Below are 23,905 nucleotides of genomic sequence, written 5' to 3' on the forward strand. Positions count from 1 at the left end.
AAACCTGCGTGATTAGGATGCAGATTTGTCACACTGTTAAGACACTTTAGAACATCTTCTGGATCTGGAACACTGCCAGTCACTATAACGATCCCATGGGGAGTCCTTCACCGAGGACACATATTCTGATCGATAAATCTGAAGCACTCTGTCCATGTCCCTGCGTCACACTTAAACGGCATACAGGCTTCTAGCAAGAGGTGGAGCATTTTTCGAAAAGATCTCCCTTAAAATTTGTCTACCCCATACCACGTGATTAAAGCCTGGGATTTTGACTTATTCATAAAGGCTGAAATTTTAATGCAGTACCAATTCAAGTGGTCTAATGAAGGAAGTTCTGTGTGCCAAAACATCAGCGCAATATTTCCCTCGGTTCCTCAAAAAACCCTGCTCACTCTCTCAATTCAATTCAATTCAAAGTACTTTTTAAGTACTTTTTAAGTTTCTCTCTCTCTATCTCTCTCTCTCTCCCACACACACACACACATGAAGCACACACAAACCACACACAGTGGACTTATTTAAAGAGAAATAGGCAAAGCTAGTTTTCCCAGGACTTCCCAGCAGTTGATCAGTGTGACATTCACATCACCGTAACTATACATCCATCCATGTCCTGTCCTGCTTATCCTACACAGGGTTGCAGGGAGACTGGAGCCTATCCCAGGACACTTGGGGACACTCTGGATGGGGTGCCAACCCATCGCAGGGCACAATCGCACACACACCCATTCACACACTATAGACGATTTGGAAATTCCAATCAGCCTACAACGCGTGTCTTTGGACTGGGGGAGGAAACCTCTGAAGAACGGGGAGAACGGGGGGAAATTGAACCCCAACCGGAAGGTGCAAGGCAAACGTGCTGACCATTAAGCCACCGTGCCCCCCATCACCGTAACTAACCATAGCAAAAAAGCAGGACTTGGAAAAGTTTTTAGCATGAGCAACATAGACATCTGAGTTAGGCATATTTAGTGTAAAACTGCATTCAGCCAGCACCTGACCATCTCTGTCAAATATACCACTGCTGCTACGCTAACCCTGTTTCAGACAAGATGTGCAGGAGGAACTGATTTACCCTCTGAGTTTCTCTAAACTGGTACTGACATTGTGGTGCACACATTCAGATATCTTTTAACATACATTTAAATTTACATTTATTCATTTAGCAGATGCTTTTATCCAAAGTGACTTACAGATGAGGAAATACAAGCAAAGCGATATATCATGCAGAGAAAAATACAAGTATTGTTACCATACAAGATCGTTAATTGAGTTCTAGAAGAAGCAAAGGTTCCTCCCCCAGTCCAAAGACATGCATGGTAGGCTGATTGGCGTGTCTAAAGTGTCCGTAGTGTATGAATGGGTGTGTGAGTGTGTATGTGATTGTGCCCTGCGATGGACTGGCACCCTGTCCAGGTTGTACCCCGCCTTGTGCCCGATGCTCCCTGGGATAGGCTCCAGGTTCCCCCGTGACCCTGAAGAAGGAGTAAGCGGTAGAAGATGGATGGATGGATGGATGAAGAAGCAAAGTGCACAGAGTAGAGGTGTAAGTGCCAGAGTAAGGTGCTTTTTATTTATTTTTATTTTTTTACAGGGGTTAGTTAAGTGTTCACGGAAGAGATGGGTCTTTAGCTGTTTTTTGAAGATAGTGACAGATTCTGCGGTCCGGATTGAAGTTGGAAGTTCATTCCACCACTGAGGGACAGTTAGTGTGTAGGTTCTGGAAAGGGACCTTGAGCCACGCTGAGTTGGCACTATTAAGCGTCAGTCATTAATCGATTGCAGATTGCGTGAGGGAACGTAAGCCTTCAGGAGAGTGTTGAAGTAGGAGGGTGCTGTTCCAGACAAGGTCTTGTACATGAGCATAAAGGTCTTGAATTTGATACGGGCGGCTACAGGAAGTCAGTGGAGGGAGATGAAGAGGGGTGTGACATGGGTTCTCTTGGGCTGATTGAAGATGAGGCGTGCTGCTGCATTCTGAATCATCTGAAGGGGTTTGATGGAGCTGGCTGGGAGGCCCGAGAGTAGTGCGTTGCAAAGTAATGTAACATAGGTAAGTAATGCTTAAAAAAATCCATATCTCATTGACCTCTAAAACCTGTTTACTATGTTTAAAGCAGTATCCTGTTAGTTTGGTGATAGTCTAGGGCACCAAATACTAAGAAGCATCGCCTATTACATGACAGCTATCAACCAGGACTGGTGAAGGTTAACACAAGCTTCCTCTGAGACACGTGAAGCCACATCTTTTCAAACTACGTCAAATGCTGCGTCACAGGGCAGTGGAACAATCAGAGCAAAGCACTAACTACCCTCTGGAACAAACGAGAGCTCACAGATGACCACGTTTGGTTAGAGTGGCTTTGATTGACAGGGGAGAGTAATGTCAGCCCTTCCACCCAGACAGCACAGCCAGTCAGGATTTGAACTTGCGATCTCCCAATGACAGGGTGAATGCTTTTTTCTGGCGCCACTTGGGAGTCCCGTGACATTTCAACAATGGAAAACTAGTCAGTCAGTCAGTCAGTAAGCAATGTGCAAATATAACCTATATCCCTGTATCAGAACCTGCTATAAACCTCTATAATATCATGTCATAATGCTACTCTCTTTACAATACAGCAGACCAAAAGTCCACCCATTACATATGGTTCCTGCTGAATGAGTTTACCCCACTAGTGAGAATAAAGAAAGAGAAATTACCATAACGTTGTGGTTATCCACTAAACAACAACACGGCAGCCCTTTGGGAGTGTGTTAAGATGCATATACAAAGTAGCACTTTGCTTAAGGCCCTTAACACTAATTATAACCTCCAGAGCTTAGGTTCATGGAAATCAGGCCCAGTACAGGGGATCTACTGGAAAGAGGACCCAGCACCGTGAGAAATTGCAAAAATTGCATAGTCAATCTATGACCCTTTAGCATTTTTTCACTTGGGAAAAGAAGTTGAGCGTTCTCTTTCCTCAATAGATCATGGTCGTGACAAGATTATAAATGATTCTTACGTATTCTTGTGTAGTCCGTCCAAGCACATCATACACCACTTGTACAATAGGCTCCTGGGCATAGAGGACTCTAGCCATCCACATTAATATGCATGTGCTAATTCTTCAGTCTCGAGCCTGGTGCCTGATGCTGCAGAGCTCTCACTCATAAAGCCTAGTCACATGCTGAAGAGATCAACTGAATTATGGTAATTAAAGGCTTCTCGTTAATTGTCTTTGCTTGATAGCATCACAACATGATAGGACTCTACATTTAGTGTAAATATCCTCCACTTGATTTCAAGGGGGCATATTACCATCTGGTAACACTAGTGAAAATGCATTGGTGAACATGCAACCCAATCACTTGGCTTCCAATTAAAATAGCTATGTGGTGTCTCAGGGTTCTTCTATGCTCCACCGAAAGGGATCTCCATGGAGCCCTAGTGCAGCTAGTTGAACAATATTTTCCATCAACACGATACCTTCTCGGTTCAGAAAATCTCTGAAGCCCTCGTCGATGATCCCGGGCTCCTCGAAGCTCTTTAGAGAAGCACAGAAACTGAGCATGAAGTATCCACTGCATAATGAATGCAATAAAAAAAAAACGAACAAGTCAGAGTTGAACAGGTCCGAATGAACCTAGTGTGAATATCAATATCTCATTATCACAGGCACCTGCTGTATTTATAATTCCAATCAGCCACTGCACAGAGATGCGTTTAACACCATTTATGAAAAGCAATTAGTCACTAAATATTTAAACTCAAATCAAAAATAAATTAACACAGAGGGATTTTTTTTTGCTCTTCCCCAAGGGGATTTGGACAGACTGCAATATTTAGAAGTGTCATGAGGAGTTTTATGAGAAATGTTTAACATAAAAACTGACAGCTAACAGAGCGGAAACAATGTAATTTATGATAACCCCTGCTGTTAAACCCATACTGTGATGGGAATATTGGGTTGTAATTCAGGATCCTGTGGACTGCGATAGTGTCGCTCCTTTAAGGTAGGTTCACACATACAGCGACTCGCAATGACAAAGTGACCCTAGATCACTCATTTGCAACTAGAGCTAGCGACTTCCGGCAACATGAGCGACAGCGACCATTGGCGACTAGATATGGGCGTGTCCAGTGACTTTGAAAGCTGAGAAAAGTTTAACTTTATGCAAATTTGGAGCAACTTGGTGCAGCGACTACCAATGGGAGTGAAGACAGTAGAGCGCACTTGATCCGTAGCCTCCGGTGCTCACTAGAAGAAGCAGTGCCATTATGGCAGTAGCTTAGCTTAGCTTAGCTTAGGATCTTAGCGGGTTTATAGCAAGCAAATAAGTAAGTAAGTAAATAAATAAATAAATAAATAAAAATGAAACACTCACTTTTTGTTGCAATCGAGCAATACCCAAGTGTAGCTCCTATCTTGGGTGAAGTGTCCGGCGTGTCATTGCTTCATCGCCCGGGAACGAGCAGCACCAAGCCGGACACTTCACCCAGGAAACACAGAGGCCACGGCCTAAGAGCTGCGGTCTGGCTTCTGGTCACCATCGAACACATAGTGAATGACACCCTGATGGTGAAGCTCACTTACTGAGATATGAGCTACACCGGGATTTTGCTGAATTGCAAAAAAAAGTGAGTGTTTTATTATTATTATTTTGCCGTAAGTGCACTAAGATAAACTGATAAGCTAAGCTACAGTAAGCTAATTGGCGCTTGCACTTTTGCCGCAGAAGGATGGCTGCAATGGCAAAGAGCACAAATTGCTCTTCATGTCGTACGATATGATGCATATATACACTGGTGAATTTTATAATAGATCGCTCTCCCTCCAGGATGTTTCATTTTAGCGGCAAGAAAACTGGTTTGTTATCAAACGTGGACTGTTAGTTGCGCCACCCATGTTACTATGGCAACCAGTAGTAGGAACGCCTACTGGCGACTTTATAGTACAGCGACTGGCGACTTGCAGCGATAAAATCGCTGTATTTGTGAACGTACCATTACTCTCTTTCTTGCACACACACACACACACACACACACACACACACACACACACACACACACACTTTTTCACCCAGATACACTTTGACATTCTTGATGTATAGCTCTAGCTGTATGTATGTATATCTGCTATTCCCATGGGACCCACCCTGGTTGTCACGGTAACAATTGCTCCTCCTGAGCCACGCCTCCTCTGCTTTGGCCCTGCCCACTGGCCTAGTTAGTGCTACTGTTTTGTGCGGAGAAGTAGTCCTGGGTGAATCTAGGTCCCAGTTTAGTCACACTCAGAGAACACAAGATGCTTTCATATCACATCTAGCATCATAATTGTAGTTGTGTTGCGCTACACATGTGCCTTTCCACTGTCTAATCAATTCCATCGATTGTGCAATAGCAAGTGTCCATTTGGTGTCCATTTCGTATAACAGTGCTTTAAAAAGAATACAGCTTTACACCAGTTAAAAAACATTGGCTACTTTTATCACCTTGGGACTGGGAGCAGAAACAACGATTCCTTCACCAGATGGGGTTTTAGATTTTGTAGGTCAAGACATTTTAAGCTCAGCACTTCAGGGCACCAGTGACCTTGTTAAATTTGACCCATTCTGCCCCTAGCTGCCCCTGCATGGGGGAGAGATAAACTGCAGACAAAATATGGTTTATCTCTCTCTTTCTATATACTCTATATACATCTCTATATCTCTGAATGAGTGATTGTGAACTGGAGGTGGTGGTCTTCAAACCACGGAATACGAGCACTGATGAGTTCTGTTAGAGCTACACAAGTGGCTCATGTAGGGAACAAACAGGAGTGAACCAACACTGTGATTCTGACTAATGTAGCGCTGACTCTTCTAGTGCATTACCTTGCCCTCCTTTCTCTAGCTGAGAAAAGTGGGTGAAAAAAACCCACTCTGTCTCTCTTTCTCTCTCTCATCAACATCTGTTTCTGCTCTATTCATTGCTCTATTTCTCACGTGTTCTCTTTCTTCCATCTCCATCATCCCCCTCCTTATCATCTCCTTCTCTCCATCACTCAGACCCTTCTTAGTAAACCTCTCACTCCTCCTCTCCCTCTTCTCTCTCTCTCTCTCTCTCTCCCCCTCCCTCTCTTTGCACATGTGTCACTGGGTCCATGAAGATCCCCCTCTCCACCAGGCACAGACACGCTACGGCTCTAAATCGGGCGTGATTAATGAGATCTCCATGCGCTGGGCGTTCTTAATTAAATAACACTGCTTAATTAGCAAATGATTTATGCTCATAACGCATGCCTTCAGATGGGGAAAAGGAGAGAGGCTCCTCCTCTGTCTAACTCTTTCCCTGAAGATTACTCCATGAGCAGCACCTACTGTTCGCTGTCCCCCCTCACTGATATGACAGTCTCAGTGAACAAGCAAATGGACAGAGACAGAATGAGAGAGCGAGTGCAGGTTACTGTCCCGTGATGGTGTTCACTCAGACGCTGACTCAAATCCGAATGAGCTACTAAGTGCCGCCGTGTGACAGGCTGAGCACGGCAAGACGTGTTCATATCAGTAATTCCGCTATTAGTCAGACTAGACACTAAAGACTGTAATATTATCTATGTGCAAGGCATAAGATTTCCACCATGTGGAGAATGTATAATATTTCAATCACACGCTTGCTGTTACAGCATTGATGAATATTATTCAGAATGTGTTTTTGATATATATATAACGCTTCATTTTTCTAACTACACTTTTCAGTTTTTCTTGTTTCTCAATTTTTGACCTAGTTTAACCTAGTGAAATGCACACATATACATATACACAGTAGGGACGGGCGATATCTTATGGTTTGCAATATACCGGTAGAAATTCTCCCCACAATAAGAATTAGTCTTCTCGCGATAATAACAATAAAGCATCGCTGATGACGTATTTCTGTGTGAGACGGTATGCGACCCATTCGCAGCTCTAGTGCAGAGAGAAAACAAGTACGGCGGAAGGCGGACATGAAGCTGAGGAGGAGTTTATCGCTAAACGAGGAGCTGCCTCTACAATCTGGAACTGGTTCGGTTACAGAAAATCAGTTTTACTTTTAGATCAGTGTTTGTGTTTCTGAGGCTCTCAAGATCACAGCTATCACTTGTAGCTAAAAACAGTGGTGAATGGTACTATATTTATATCGTCACTGATATTGTTATTGCAATAAATACCAGAAAATATCCTCATAAAGTTTTAAATCCATATCGCCCATCCCTAATACACAGCAGTTAACCACTGCCTTGACTAATGGCATTTTACAGTTTTACACTCTTGAAAAGAACCGAAAGCATTTCTATATGAACGAGTATGAAACTGTATCACATTATCACTTTTACAACAATCCTATCATTTATGTTTTCATTCACACTTGTCATTCACATAAAGGAAATGTGGGAGAGCTCCATTTCCTTCTTATCTCCCTAATTTAACCCCTGGCTAAACCTCAACACTGACGTTTTATTATATTCAATCAAGAGCGGTTTTATCTTGAGATGACTTCTAATATCTTTTAGCCAATCCAGATAAAGCTACATTAGAAAGAACAAAAGCTTCTGCTCTTTCTAATGGCTTACTGTTCTTTAACAACAATGGCTATCTTATTCCAATCTCTTTTAAAAGAGATTTTAAAGCGGTTTAAACATAAAACTCCTACTGCTCGTGCACATTTATGGTGCAATCTTATGTGTGACAGTAATATGATTTATTCAATATAAGAGAAAGCATTAGGACGCATCTTCAGCTGAAATTTGATTTCAGCGCTGGTGGTTGAGGGGTGCTTGGCGAATACCCCCCCCCACCCCACCCCTGCGGGCTGGAAGGTCACGGAGAATAAAAGAATATCAATGAGATGAGATGAGAGGCAACAGATGCTGTCTGAGGAGAAAGACAGCAGGTGAGACAGACAGCCCTAACGTTTACACAAAAGAGAGATGGGACAGGAAGACGCAGACACACACACACACACACACACACACACACACACACACACATAAGATAGCTTAAAATTAGGGTATGCAAAACCTCAGCCACAGCGGTACTTAGTGTTAATGCATACGTGTACATACATGCATAATGCATACGACATGACAGAAGGCACTTGAGAAAGTAAACAGTAAAGATTAACAAAGAAACAAATATCTACCAAAATACCAGACATAAAAAAACAACAGAAAAGGTATACAGTATGACAGTTGTGACAGAGTGTATGCTGCCACCCTTGGAAGGAATAAAACCTACAGCTAAACTGTGAAATAAACAAATGGCACCATTACCATAAATCTCCAATAAGACATCGTCTTTCCACATTAAATCTGTTCCGTACTTGCTTACCTGTTTACATGAGGGGAAAAAATGAATACACTAAATGTTCAAACATGTTGACTGACAGCCTTTTTTGTTATTGTGCTGAAACATACAGTGGTGGATCAATTATAAATTCATTAGCTAGCCTACTGGGAAAATGAAAACTCCAATGTGTTTGCCCAGGCCCTTGTTTTGATTGCCAGGAAGTCCAATTACCTAGGCTAAAAAGCAACAACTAATATAATTACCTCAAAAGTATGACAAGCTAATTATATGCATTAATACAGAGCATGGAAATTAAGCAGGTAGTTTAATCCCAGGGAGGGGTGACTTTATGCAGACATAGTCTTTATCCCCCTGTTATGATGAAAAATGTTGTTTGCCTCCACAGAAAAGGTGGAAAGGCTTTGGCTAACATTTCAGCTTTGAGTTGTGGTGTTCGCTTGCTGCTCGTATCAAACACAATTTGTGTCTGACTAGCATCTTCGTTTTTGCTCAGTGAAGTGTTTAAATGCGAGGCGACTGTGTTCTGCAAGCCGTACAGTTATATAACAGTTTGATCACTGTTTTAATAGTGATTTCCAGGAAGACTGTCTAGCGGCCATTCAAGAATATGAATAGATGTGCCTATTAAAAATATTTCCTAGTAACTACTGAAATCAAAAATGACCCTGATGCTTATACCGAAGATCGTTCCTACACAAATAGCGCTGCTTGTCTGTAGTACACAGTAGTAGAAGAATAAAGATTTATTTTCTGACTATCCACTGTCACCCAGATGTGATACAGTAGGATGGGTTCCCTTTTGAGTCGGGCTCCTCTTAAGGTTTCTTCCTCACGTCATCTCAGGGAGTCTTTCCTTCCCACCGTCTCTGGTTTGCTCATTAGAAATAAATCAAAATCTATATCCAGCTATCTTTAAAGCTACTTTGTGACAATTGTCCATTGTTAAAATCATTATATAAGTAAAAATGGAATGGGAAATTGCATTAACAGCCAGTCCACATCCTCAGCGCATGCGCATAGTGCACCAGGCGGCCGGATTCAGAAAAGAGTTGCACGTGCCACAGCTTTTAGGTGCTGAGAATTCCATACAGCCATCTATTTTCCATTTACCCAGGGTCGTAGGGGAGCATGGAGCCTATACCATACAACCTGGGGACAAATGATTGGAAGGCATGGGACACCCTGGATGGGGTGCCAACCCAATGCAGGGCATGATTGCACACACTACAGACAATTTGGAAACACCAATCAAACTACAATGCGGAAGGAAACCAGAGTACTTGGAGGAAACGCACAAAGCACAAGGAGACCCCGCCCATACTGGGCAGAGGCGGGATTTGAACCCCCAAACCCTGGCTAATAAAATGAAACAAAATGAATGAGCACAGGTCACAAGATCTAACGCAGATGTTAGATCAACGGACTCATGATAACATATCAGAGAAGCTGATAATTACAAGAGGGAAATTAATACATTGAACTAAGTGTTACTTTTATAATATTTAGTCTGACTAGTGCTTGGTATATTTTTACAAAAACACAGAAGCATATTTAAGTAATGTGAAAGCAATTGTGCCATTAAAGGTGTTTGAAGGGAAAACACTCTCTCTCTCTCTCTCTCTCTCTCTCTCTCTCTCAGCAGTAGCTGTGCAGCAGCATGTCTGCAGCAGATCTCCTGTAGAAAGCATGCTGAGCTTCCCACGTGTCTGCTGTCTACACATGTGTAAACATTAATTTCTCATGACAGAGCATAACAATTCCTCACTGAGTGCCTGACAGGTTGGGCCGAAAAAGTATGCGGAGGGAAAAAGGAGAGGATGAGAAAAGAGAACATGGTTAAGGAGGGAAACCAGTTCAGAAGAGAAAGAGCTCTGTGATCGAGGAGACGCTCACTGTGCGTGATATATTTGCCTGCTGTGGCATAGCATCACCCATCGGCAGCCATGTGTGCCAAGCGAATTAACTGCAGTTTATACCACCAGAGGGAACCAGTAACACAACAGTGCTTAGGCCAAATTCAATTGAGCTGTTGTAAAAACCACAACAAAAACTATACTGCAATTGGCTATGAGCTCATGTTCTTAGCCTCTGCTTGGGAAAAAAACACACACACACACACACACAAAGACACGAGACAGCAGCAATATTTTTGAAAAATAACACTGTGTAGGCTACTCATGCATTTCATTCTGCATTCACAGATCGATTCTTTATTGACCGTTAATATGCAGTGACCTGTTTCCTGTCTCTCTCAGCCAATCAGAGCGAATGGATATGATGGATGTCACTGTCATGGCTCAGAGTGTGCGAGAAATTAGTTGGTCATACCAGAATGACCTCAGCAATTAACACATGGCATTTGTTGGCCAGGTATTAAAAATGGACGTTTGTGGCAATTCTAAAAGAAACAGATCGGCTAGCTTTACCGGAATACATTTTCTTAACATGTTATTGAAAGAAAATCTGTATGAGGCTTACAATGTTGTGTTAGTTTATGTATCTAAAATATATAAGAACGTTTATTTAATTTAAAACAGCCAAGGATTTTACAAGCCGTGCCAACAAGGTATCGAGTGTGTTTTTCGGTTGAGAAACAACAAAGTGACGGCTATCAGGCCGTGCGTACATTAATGACCGGTGTGTTTTCTGTCAGCTGAGAGTAACCTTGGAGTGATGGATTTGGTCATAACGCTCACACAAACACACTCAATCTTCAAGTCCCTTGTTGGTTCTGGGCTGCTTCAGATACAGAAGACATCAGTGTGAAACCATGGCTCGGGCAAAAAGGCAGGCCCTAAGTGGGACATTCATCTTGCCTTTTGATTATGGAGCCAAAATGGCTACTGCAATATTTAAATGATCTAATGAATACCCTGTTTAAGAGGTGACTCTGGATAATCCATTCACCTAACCTGTCCTGGGCATGCTAATGCTGAAAAAAAAAATCACCACTGTCTGAAAATCACTGACTGCAGGCATCAGTAAGCAGTGTAGCATTAGTAACACATGGAAAATGAGATGGAATGCCACTCTGATTAATGAAACCAAGAAGAATTTCATTTTGTATTAGCTGATTAGCATCTGAGAAAACAATATTCGCTAATTAGCTTCTGAGTAAATAATATTAGCTATGTAGCTTCTGAGTAAATAATATTAGCTGTTTAGCATAATTAATATCACTGAATTAAATTCTGAGTAAAGAATACTAGCTGACTGAGTAAATGATATCTGATTAGCATCTGAATAAAGAATATTAGATGATTAACGTCTGAATAAATAATATAAGCTGATTAGCTTCTGAGTAAGGAATAGTACTTTAGCTGATTAGCTTCAGAGTAAGGAATATTAGCTGATTAGGTTCTGAGTAAGGAATATTAGCTGACTGAGAAAATAATATTAGCTGATTAGCTGACTGAGTAAATAATATTAGCTAATTAGCTGACTGAGTAAATAAAATTAGCTGATTAGCTTCTAAGTAAAGAATATTAGCTGATTAGCTGACTGAGTAAATAATATAAGCTGATTAGCTTCTAAGAAAATAATATTAGCTGATTAGCTTATGAGTAAATAATATTATCTGATTAGCTCCTAAGCAAAGAATATTAGTTGATTAGCTTCTGAGTAAAGGATATAAGCTGATCAGCTTATGAGTAACAAGCAGATCATTAGTTTCTGAGGGAATTTAGCGGATTAGTTTCTGAATAATATTATTGACATTTTACAGGTGAAATGTATGCGTAAATGGAATTTCATGGACTTCGGTTTGTTGTCTGCTACACAAATATGGACTCTGAAAGACATATCCACCTTTGTCCCAAGAAACCAATTAGCGCCACCATGACGGATTCTAACTTCCATTGTACTGTTATCCTGTTCTGGTCTCTATAGGAACCCTTATTAAAACTGGCTAAACTGAGTGACTGGATTAATTAAACAGAAACCATTTTGAGTCTTAGTAAGAAACAGTGAACTCAGGGTCAAGCTGTGCTGTCGTTGGCTGCCACAACAACACCAATCAACTTTAGAAATTCCTGGAAAATACTTGTTTTGAGCACCAGCAAACCCGAAAACTATGTCCGTGTCCGGCGCTGTATGCCTTGCATCCTATGCCAAATATTGACGAGAGGAAATATCTGCATGCCTTGCAGCGTTGGAGTTAAAATACCGCCCAAAGTAGGTATATATGTGCTCTGATCATTTTGTGTATAAAAAGCCCATCGAACTTCACCCTGATCCAGAGCTGTATCTGGGATATGAACGCCCACCTGTTACCAAGCGGCGAAACCTACTTACCCAAGCTGTGTGTTTAGCCTGGCTAACTTTCTGACTGGGCTCTACCTCTGCTTTCAAAAAAATAAAGTCACCCTGTCTCCTGGTCTGTTTTATTGCTGTGCAGGTAATTACATGAGTCTGTGCTTTTGTCATTTCGGAGTTCTTCACCATCAACACCTTCAGAGAAAAAGTATTTAATTATATTTATGTAGCTAACCAAGGGCGGACTTAGCACTAGGCAAAGGTAGAGAACTGCCTTGGGCCCCCAGAGGGCAAGGGCCACCTAAAAATCCAAATTATATATAGTTATAATTATTAATGCCAAACTAAATAACATGCTGAAATTTTAAATATCGATGTTAAAACACTGAAATGAGGGCCCCATTCCTATATTTTGCCTAGGTCCCCGAATCACTAAATCCACCCCTGTAGAGAACCCCGGGCCATGGCTTCATATCATCTGCCCAATCATTAAACTTTGACGGGTGAGGCACTGTCAAAAGATGGTCAATGTGACACTATGAAGTGTCGGAACTATGGAGCCATTTTTTTTTTATAATTTTGACTATAAACACCGGACCCCAGAAATGTAAAACAGGCTTCCGGTATGAGCCAGACGAGACTTCCGCGTTCAGGAAAAAGGTGGATAACTAAAGGAAAACATGGGTAGATGGTAGTACAAAACAAACAAAGCGTGGTCTTACCTCATGCCTTCACTTATGAGGAGGAAGAGGTTGTAGATGTGAGAGAAGATGAACAGGAAAAGGATAGTGCTAAAGAACATAGTCATCCAGGAGCCATGGTCCTCACGAAACATCTTCAGTCGTAGGAACCGCCCTAGTACACAGAGAAGAGCCCATTCTAAATACAAACGCTTCATCTTCATAAAACGAAACCTTTCAAATATGCATGTACAATCCCTAGTAGCGTTTCCCGACAATTTATCATCAGTCTGGGTTCAGAATCGATGAGAAAGAGCTTTAAATTTGATTCAAAGCAAGTCCATCATCTTAAGTTCACTTTAATGATAATTCACCTGGCAGTAAAATGAGTTTTAGGTGATATAAACGACTCGCTAGTCTGCGGGGCGTTTTTCCTCATTCTAATCTGCTGTTTGGGTTTAATGTTGACTTTATATGATCACAGAGATTGTTCTGACACACACAACCTGTAAAGGTTTCTCGTTTCTCTTCCCTTGGGAATCAAATTATTGCAAAAAATAAAAAATCAAATCAAATCATTGCAGGATAACTCTCTCTTGCGCATACTCCTTCTCTGAGAATATGAGATTGATTCAGATAGCAAAGTGTCTGCTCTGAATGTGTAATCATGTCCTTCTGTTTCTCCTCTGCCTTGATGTTTCAGGGAAATTGAGTTTAAGCTGCACCATTACCATTACGTAGGATCTTACTTTAAGCTCAGAACAGACATTTAAAAGGAAACACTTACTGGGCACTGAATAATGAATAAATCACATTTCTAATATTCTTCTTATATTGTTACTAGATTAGTTTTGCAATGCCCGAACTTAATAATGCAGTGTGTCACCAAGGAGAACAAACACATCCCCTATGCACACTGAAGTGGTACAAAAACATCTAACACTGTTTTGTCTTTTCAACTCCATTTTCTAACCTAGTTTAATGTCTTTCCTATCATTACTCGTCACGTTTAAGGATTGTTTCTCCTGCTTTGTGTGTATGTCCAGCTGCTGTGATCTGAGATGTGATGGAACTGAAGCCAGCTCACATACCCGCCAACTATAATCACCAACATTATATTACAACAACAATTAATAAACTGAAGAGCATGTAATCAGAGCCATGTTACTCCAGGTCTCAGTGTTCGCTTTCTCCACAACAGCAGTCATGATGCGAATATCTCATGGATATGAAAACAAAAATAACAGTCAGTTACTGACCCCTAGAGGCATATTATATTGTTGAGCTTCTGTATAGGAAAGCAAATTCCATCCATATATGGTAGGATAATAATGTAATATGTTATAATATGTACGTTATCTCAAACGAATGATTAGTTTTACACCATTAGACATTAATATCGTTAACCACTACATGCTGACTGTGCTAGAATGCAATGAATACCCATCGTGCATAAGAAAATAAACCTCATTGCAGTTAAGGAAAAGAGACATTGAGTATTTTTGCGCTCATGCAGAGAGTTCATGGAAATCAATTTTATTTATACTCTAATAAATGAATTTCAAATGTTTACTCGTAATGGCTTTTTATACTACTGTTTATGATTTGCTGTTCAAATGTTTAATCGCCGCCATTAAAAATGCATTACGGAGGCTCACCTCTTAGATGTGTTTTAGAAGAGTGATTAGCTGGCTGTGTAATTATGAACACAAACACAGAAGAAAAATCCATATTAGTCCTCATAAAACCACACGTTATTTTTATGCACCGAGTTAAGCATCTGAGTGGAGCTCCAGACAGCCAAGCAATATAAAATCAAGTGGTGAGGATTAAATTAGACAGTGACACAGCTAGTAACATAATTACATGGAATGAAAGTAAGAACAGTCTCCGGTATTATGAGAAATATTTCTTTAATAATGAAAACACAAATGGTAAAGCACTGTAACTACACTTGTTCTGGATTATTACTTTTCCAAGACCCAGTCGGACTGGGAACAAACTGGGAACTATATTGTAACAGTGCCTGTCTGAAGCCAAAAACATGAGGATGAGTTCAGTGTCTGTGGATTTAAACACATCCTTTTCCTCTTGTCTGACCTACACACTGCACTTTTACTGCTGCATTAGCATCATGAGCCTATGGGCCTTCTCTTTGTCTGAGTGATAGCCTGCATTATTCTCTTTCCCAGACACAGCTCTTCGGCCTTCATTCAGGCATGATGAGGCCATTTATTTTCCCATTACTCTGAGGCCCTGGGGCTCAGAGAAGCCAGCTTGGTCCTGGTCCATCTCAAATTACTCAAGAACCCTCCTTTGAATTAGCCTACAGGGCAAAGTGCTCAGTCAATGATGTGATGAATACGGGCTTACAACATGTCTTATAACATCTGGAGTCTTCAACTCTGTCCCCAATCCCTAAGACCCGAACAAAATTGTGTCAACACATCTCTGATCTGTCACCTGATCTAATATCTTAACCAATAGGTGACAGCATGTGCCCCTACCAGTCCTCCTTCCAGTTTTCATTCCTGCTGACACAATTATGGTCGGCTTCCTCTGTGACAGTGATAAATTTGAAAAGAGCCTGTCATGTCATGTTGTGTGCATAACAACTCAGCACTAAAAATGCTGTAGGTCCACTGTGAAGAGCTCCTATAAGTAAATGGCCCAGCTATCAATATGGTCAAGTGAAAGATCCTGGGGCCCACAAGCTGCAACATCATGAAGTGGAATAGTAGCATTTCTACCATCATCAGGACATAGCCTTGAGGCTTAGCCACCTGACCCAATTCTATATTACATTTACCCAGCCAGAGTGTTCAGTTAAGTTCTGATTTACTAACCAGTAGGGTCAGGTGTTCCAGCCTCAGCACCGCCAAGCTGCCACTGTTGAGCCCTTGAGCAAGGCGTTTAACCCTCTCTGCACAAGTGGCACGGTATCATGGCTGACCCTGTGCTCTGATTCCTGCTTCGTAATAAGCTGGGATATGCACACCAAAGAATTTCACTGTGCTGTAATGTATATGTAATGAATAAACTTGAACAATCTCTGTGATGACAGTTTGGTGAAGAGGTCATTGGGACTATAATCTGGGATGCTGTGGACTCCAGTTTAAGCTTTGTACTGTAAAGTGAACCATCACAGAGATGGTTCAAGGCCAGAGATGGCTCAGGGTTCACCACCACCTGAAGTAATCAAGCTTTTGAATAAGTGTCCCTCCCTTTCTTGCCATTACCCTCAAGCACTTTCTTTGGATTTATTCATTCATAATTTCTGCAAGCATCTTCCTAATTGGCACAGCCATTAGACTGAGGATTATTCAATAGCCTCAATTTGCTTACAATGTTCAATAAGAATTTTATGCATAATAAAAACTCCAATTTCATCATAATTATTTGATTAGCTTATTTAGGCACAATTTAAAATGATTACACTGACTACACAAATGAGACTGATGGACATATTTACAGTGCCCTCCAATAATATTGGCACCGTTGGTAAATATGAGCAAAGAAGGCTGTGAAAAATTGTCTTCATTGTTTAACCTTTTGATCTTTTGTTCAAAAAATTCACAAAAACACTCTGCTCAATTGCAAACAGTTGTAAACAAAACACAGGGTTATCCCTCAAACAATTAACTGTGTTAAATATAGGTGTGCAACAATTATTTGCACCCTTTTAGCCAATACTATGTGCTTCTCCTATAATGCCTAATGAGGTTGGAGAATACATGGTAAGGGATCTGAGATCATTCCTCCATACAGAATCTCTCCAGATCTTTCCAATTTTGAGGATCACACTGGTGGACTCGCCTCTTCAGTTTACCCCACATGTTTTTTTATGAGTTTCAAGTCAGGGGACTGGGATGGCCATGGCAGGACATTGATTTTGTGGTCAGTAAACCATTTTTGTGTTGATTTTGATGTATGTTTTGGATCACTGTCAGTGTCGGCACCACGAGGGGGCCCCAGGGGGCCCAGCGCGGCCACTTAGGTCACTGTGCCCCCTCACCTCTGGTAAGTATCCCACCCCACCCCCGTGAACGCGATTTTAGCCTCTGGGACTCAGCACCACGCCACTGTGCCCCCTTACTTCTTGATATATTAATAATTAACTAAATATATTTTTTAAAACAATATTGTAAATGAATTTAGATTTACCATGAATACTGATTATGAATGAAGAGTAGAAGTTGACAAAAAAATAGCGTCATGACATACAGTCATAATTAGCCAATTACATACACACTGCTATTACGACAGTGATGTAAATAATGGTTGAGTGCGGTCATGAGAGCAAACTTTGCAAAGCTGACATTGTCTAAAACATTCTACGTTTAGCTTGATAATTCAACAATAATGGAAATTTCGCAACGAATGGAAAGACCTCGTTCTGAGAAGGTTTAACACTTCCACTCATCGCCTGCAGCTTTTCTAAAGGTAAGATGTATGTGGTTATGTGACCAGTGCTGATCGTTATTATTTAGGCGAGTGCTTTATGCATAGCCTTGCTCTTTATCGTCTTTGGGTGATGACATGATGGTTTTTATAATGTGCCATACTTAATCTTTGCTTAAAATAGGTTTAGTAAAATGGTATTATTATTATTATTATTATTGTAATAATTCTTGGTTAAGGTAATATGAAATATGAGCCTCTCTTTACACTACTCACAACCCAAAATTATCCCGCTGTCACCACCTTTAATTACCCGGGGAGGTCTGGAAAAGGAGTCTGATCAAACACACTGCATCCACAATTATAAGGAAAATATATGGTACTTTATTAATACTTAATTCTTTAAAATTATTACTATTTTAGTGAGGTGGATGAGGTAGGCCCCCCCAGTGACACATCGAGGCCCCCTCGTTCCAAATGCCCTGCCGCCAACCCTGATCATTGACCTGCTGGAAGATCCTTTTCCATATGGCCACCTCTCTGTGTGTGCCAAAACCACCTCTGGTGTTTATTGCCTAAAAGCTCTATTTGGGTTTCATCTGACCAGAGAACCCGATCCCATTTGAAGTTCCAGTAGTGTCTGACAAACTGAAAACACTTGAGTTTGTTTTTGGATGAGAGTAGAGTCTTTTTTCTTGAAACTCTTCCAAATAACTTGTTGTGATGTAGGTGACTTCGGATTGTAGTTTTGGAGACTTTCTGACCCCAAGACGCAACTAACTTCTGCAATTCTCCAACTGTAACATTTCTAACAACTCCAACATTTCCGGTTGACTGGAACTTCTTAATTATTGCCCTGATGGTGGAAATGGCTATTTTCAGCGCTTGTGCTATTTTCTTATAGACACTTCCCATTTTGTGAAGCTCAACAACCTTCTCCCGCACATCACAGCTATATTCCTTGGTCTTACCCATTGTTATGAACGACTAAGGGAATTTGGCCTATGTGTTACCTCATATTTATACCCCTGTGAAACAGGAAGTCATGCCTGAACAGTTTCCTGTTCTTAGTCACCCAGGTGTACTAAAAAAAATTAAATATCAATGGGAATATACTTCAAATATATTTTTCTCATATGAATTCATAGTTGTTGTTTTTTTTTGGATAAACCTGTGTTGTGTTTGCAATTGTTTGATATCCATGAGACTAGAGTATTTTGGTGAATTCTTTTAACAAAAAATTAAAATGTTAAACAATAAAGGCAAATTTTCACAGCCTATTTTGCTCATGTTTACCAAGGGTGCCAATATTAGTGGAGGGAACTGAATATAGTACTGAAATACATCAGGTTTTATATTCTTATGCACTGCTCTGGAATTAGTTGATTTTTTTTTTTTTTTACATTTAAGAGCATTTTATTTTATTAAAAAAAGATTATTATTATTATTATTATTATTATTATTATTGCTTTAATTATATGCTATTCTAAAATTCCAAAATTAATGCATTCTAATATCTTTTACACCTTGTGTAAAAGTGCCAATTCAATTCAATATGCAGCTACTTCTATTTGATTTATTTATTGATTTGATTTAGTTACTGTAACCAGCCCTCAGTTATTGCCTAATACCCCTCCCCCTTCGCCTTAATAAACCCCTATGCAACTTTTTGTATTTTCAGTACCTTTTTCACCTACTGCCATTATAATATACCTGTATTTATTATTAATTATTCTTGTGCTTTCTTCTATGCAAAGTAGTTAAACTGTATCCTTTAGGGATATCATCTACAGCCTGAATATTTTTTTTTCCAATATTTTGCTTTTCCAAGCAAAAATGCTACTATTTCTATTCGATTACATTGTCCTCTATCACCCAGGCCTATTAGGTAACAAGTTTCTAAACATCAGTTCTTTTATCATATAAAAATATATATTTATTCTAATAAAATACAAGATTATCACTTTTATTTCAGACATGAATGAATGCCTGTATGTCTTTATTTATCAAAATATTTAATTGTGTATCTCATTGTGCTTTCACTGACTTTGAAATACTACGAACAAACTGATCTATATTGTACCGTAATAAGGCTCTCCCTCGGAAACTCTTAACTGCTAAACATTTCCCTGAACATTTCCCTGCCTTCTGTGCTGAGCCCAGTTTGGGTAATTTCAAGGTCTGTCTTAGTTGCATAATTGGACTGATTTGCATGAATGAACTTAATTGCTTTGGGCGTTCAAAGACTTAGCTCTGGTGGAGGTGAACGGTATGTGTGTAGATGTGACTGATTACTTGTGTATGTGTGAATGTGTGAGAGAGAGGAACATAGAGAAGGGAAAGAGAGACGCTAACAGAATAAAGCCAAAAAGCTTTGTGTGTGTGTGTGTGTGTTGGGCACTTTCATTTTTAAATGTGATTACAAACATCACCCTGATGGTAATCAGCCATCTGCTTCTATTCATTCTATTCCTTTTGGCCTTGTGCATGACCCCAAACTGGAGGATGACAACTGATCAGCACTTTAAGCTAGGAGTAAGAAAGAGAGAGAGAGAGAGAGACAAAAAGATAGACAAATGGCTCAGATCCATGATTTTTACGTGTGCTCATACACAAACACACTTAACTAAAAGTCAGTCTTTTGGGTCTTTTATTATTAAAAAAGAAAACAGAAAGCCATCACAATTTTCAAGCTCTCATATAGTAATATCATATGTTTAGTGTACATGTGTGTGAATGAGAGAGAGCACTGCAATATAAGAGACTATCTTAAACTAAAGCACCAGAAGCATTGTTATTTTTAGCATTTTTATTAAAACAGGGGAAAACTGCAACACAGAGTCAGGGATTGTAGAAGGCGGCGGATGCAAGCACAGATTTTTTTGAATAAAGTGCAAAACAAACAACCAAAACTGTGTAAACAAGAACCATAAACCTAACAACAAGGCAAAAACATGCAGACTATGAGAGCAGCTGTAGGACACATGAACACTACAACAACAAAAGCTTGACAATTAGGTGCAGATAAACTGGAACTTCTATAGGGGTTATAGCTTATTAGGGGTAACGAGGAACAGGTGTGAGTGATCAGTGGGACATGTGACATGGTCATGTGACATGCTGGGGCTGATGGGTAATGTAGTTCAGCATAACCATGACACATAGCTGCTCAAGTGGTCTTAGTCTTAAAATAAATCTGCTGGTATATTATGCAAACCATTGCTGTAAGCTTGTTATTTAAGTTAGATATATTAGATATATTTTTTTTTCAGAAAATGAGATTACCTTTGTAATGCAAAACAGGCTTGACAATATTACTTTTCTTTTTAAACAAAAAAAAATAAGACTAATTTTCCAGAAACAAAGCGCTTTTTTTTTACTTTCTTGAAATTCCTTTTTTTTTCTTTTTTTTTGCAGTGAGAGAGATGCCTACAAATGTGTTCGAGGATTGTAAAGTCAGCGTGATAGAAAATGCTTTGGCTTGTAATAATAGAACAGGAGTTAACAGACGTAATATTGAGTAATATTAAATCAGTGTACTTTACTGCAATACAGATGGCAGAACTAGAACCAGGACATCCATCCAGCATTAAAAAAAAAACCCTAGTCCCTTTGCAGACAGCTCCCTCTAGTGGTTATAACTCACAAGCTCCACAATTGCCAAATCGGTTATTGAAGTAAACCAAAAACTGGATTATTCCTTATAAATGCCTCCTAACAACACTGTCAACAAGTCCTGAAAGCTCAGTATCAACTCAGTGTGGAGTAAAATGCCACAGTATATACCAACATAGTGTAGGCGTACTAGATGTAATATAAATACTTGCAGATCTCAGTATTTACACTCTCATATACCAGGGCCATGTCCTTAAAAACACACAGACACACCCACCCACACACTGTCCGTTGTTGATTGATGAAGTGGGTGGAGTTTGTAGACAGACAGAGAGAAGAAAGCAGCGGTCTGTCAGCATGATCCATTTTCTCATCAATAACTCTCATGATCCTGGTAAGAACTCAACTTTTTCCACACATGAGCAATTAGGACAGACAGTGGATGCTCATAATCTCAATTTAGATAATTGTATAGTGTATATAATATATACATAACCTTTGATTTTTAATCTGACATCATTTTCCATGTAGAGATTTGCTTTAAAATGCTTTCTGTCGCAGGAAGGTGAGGCATAGTGAGGCTTTTTTTCTACTAAAATTAAAATTAAAATGGAAAGATAAACAATTATGCCAGCTACAGGACGCAATATATTAAGTCTAATTAATAAAAGCCCCTTCTACAAACACAGCTTGGTGTGCAATTTAATGGGACAAATATATTGGAAGTGTATGACACAAAACCTGAAGGGGAAAACTGGACATATTCTATTGTCAATTTTAAAACTACATTTAGATATGATAAATAAGCACTAATAAGAGATCACGCTTAAATTTGAACATGCTTTTCATTATTGCTACCCAGAGACCAACACATTAGACTTTTTGAGAAAATGCTCCGTCTCCATATCTCCTCACAGAACACCATGAGAAAGCGTTCCTGGATTACTCCAATGAGACCACACCATTCTGCAGTCAGTTCGGGGATGGTAGGTGGTACTGCTCTGTCCTGCTGGTCTTATTTGTCGTTGGTCTACCAGTGGGGTTGTTGGGTAACATGGCGGCCATTGTGAACTTCACGTGCTGTCGACGGCGTTGGAACACAGGGACGGTGTTCCTGCTAAACTTGGCGTTGTGTGACATTGCCTGGCTCCTTTTGCTGCCATTTACTGTTTATTTCACCCTCCGTCAGCCACATATAAAAGGCATGAACATCTTCTGCCAGTTCAAGAAGATCTTCTTCAACATCAATGTGTATGGTAGCATCTTCTTCCTGGTTCTGATAAGTTTTGATCGTTACACTGGCACGGTCCACCCGATCAGCTCCCTGCGCTGGTGGGATGGTAAAAAAGCCTGCCTCTGCTCCATTTTAACCTGGATTATCCTCATTTTGGGTTCCATTCCTGATTTATTCATGACTTTTGACGTGAGCCGCCCTGGCAACACGACAGTCTGCATGGACCACATCCACGGCCCATTCTCTTATGTGACGACCATCTCGCTAATGCGGGCGCTGGTGGGTTTCCTGCTGCCATTTGTAGTCATGGGTGCCTTTTACACCCAGATGGCAAAAGTGTTGAGGAGCATGCCAGGAAGGAAGGCCTCCAGAATGCAGATTTTGGCTCCCCGCAGAAATGGGAAACCTCTCGTTCTCATCACGGCGGCTTTAGTGGTTTTCTTGTTGTCTTATGCCCCCTATCACATCATGATTGTGACTTTAGTGTTCATGCGATTCATCGGCAAGGTGACCACCGAAAACATGAACACACTCTACATAGCCTACGAGTTCCTGGAGGCCTTGTGCAGTGTCAGCAGCTGTCTGGACCCTGTGCTCTATATTCTTGCCAGCCAGCACTTCCAGCAGAGATGGAGGAGGCAGAAGATGGCCATGGCACGCCTGTGCTGCAGGGACACCAGGAGGGTGGGTGTTCAGGAGCCACCGTGAGAGGGAAAGAGGTCTTGCAGGGAAATTACTCTGGCAGGAATCTTTTAACAGGGGTGATTTTGGGCCTTGCGTCAGGGTAGCATTGCCCGCTTTATTCATGTGCTGCCTATCTGTGCAAAAATAAATATTTATCGACATTCAAATAACACAACAGAATTCAACAAAAAAATGCCAAAAAAATGTTAACCCACTAGTTGACCCAAAATGATTTAGGAAATACTATCTGAAATCTCCCAGCATAATCATTAAGGTCTACAAAGCCTACATATGTCTAATTATCCTGATTAAGCCTACTAGCTTCTAGTTTCTGGACTTAAGATATGCTCCTTGCTCAGGGGTCCAAAAGTGGCAGTAAATTCGAGTACCCCAACCTTCCCACTAGTCGTCCAGAGTCATAGCCACTGAGCCACTACTGTCCTTTTCAAAATTCCATTCTCTTAACAGATTTGTTCAACCAGTTTTGATGACATCTGCTGATTGTTTTGAATATTGGCAAATAATTATTTCTGAAAAATACAGCACCTCTGGATCCAGAGAAAGGTTATTTGACAGGTTTTTACAGATTTTTTACTTGTGTAAAGCACATACTTCACTAATCAAGACTGGAATGCATGGAAAATGGATTATGACTCTATATTCTAAACGAATAAAGAAATAAAATACTGAAAACCGAAGAGCAAAAGCCTTCCCATTT

General features: G+C 40.4%; 1 protein-coding gene across 1 annotated transcript in view; it reads right to left on the reverse strand.

Annotated features, from left to right (window-relative positions):
• The window catches only part of tmem117 (transmembrane protein 117), a 54,558-nt gene that overhangs the window by 17,364 nt on the left and 13,289 nt on the right, over positions 1-23,905 (reverse strand). The window contains exon 3 of the mRNA XM_053641840.1: positions 13,296-13,428. Within this exon, the coding sequence (XP_053497815.1) occupies positions 13,296-13,428 (133 nt within the window). The remainder of the gene's footprint in view (positions 1-13,295; positions 13,429-23,905) is intronic.

Source organism: Ictalurus furcatus, chromosome 14, assembly GCF_023375685.1.
Source record: "Ictalurus furcatus strain D&B chromosome 14, Billie_1.0, whole genome shotgun sequence".
Classification (NCBI taxonomy): Eukaryota; Metazoa; Chordata; class Actinopteri; order Siluriformes; family Ictaluridae; genus Ictalurus; species Ictalurus furcatus.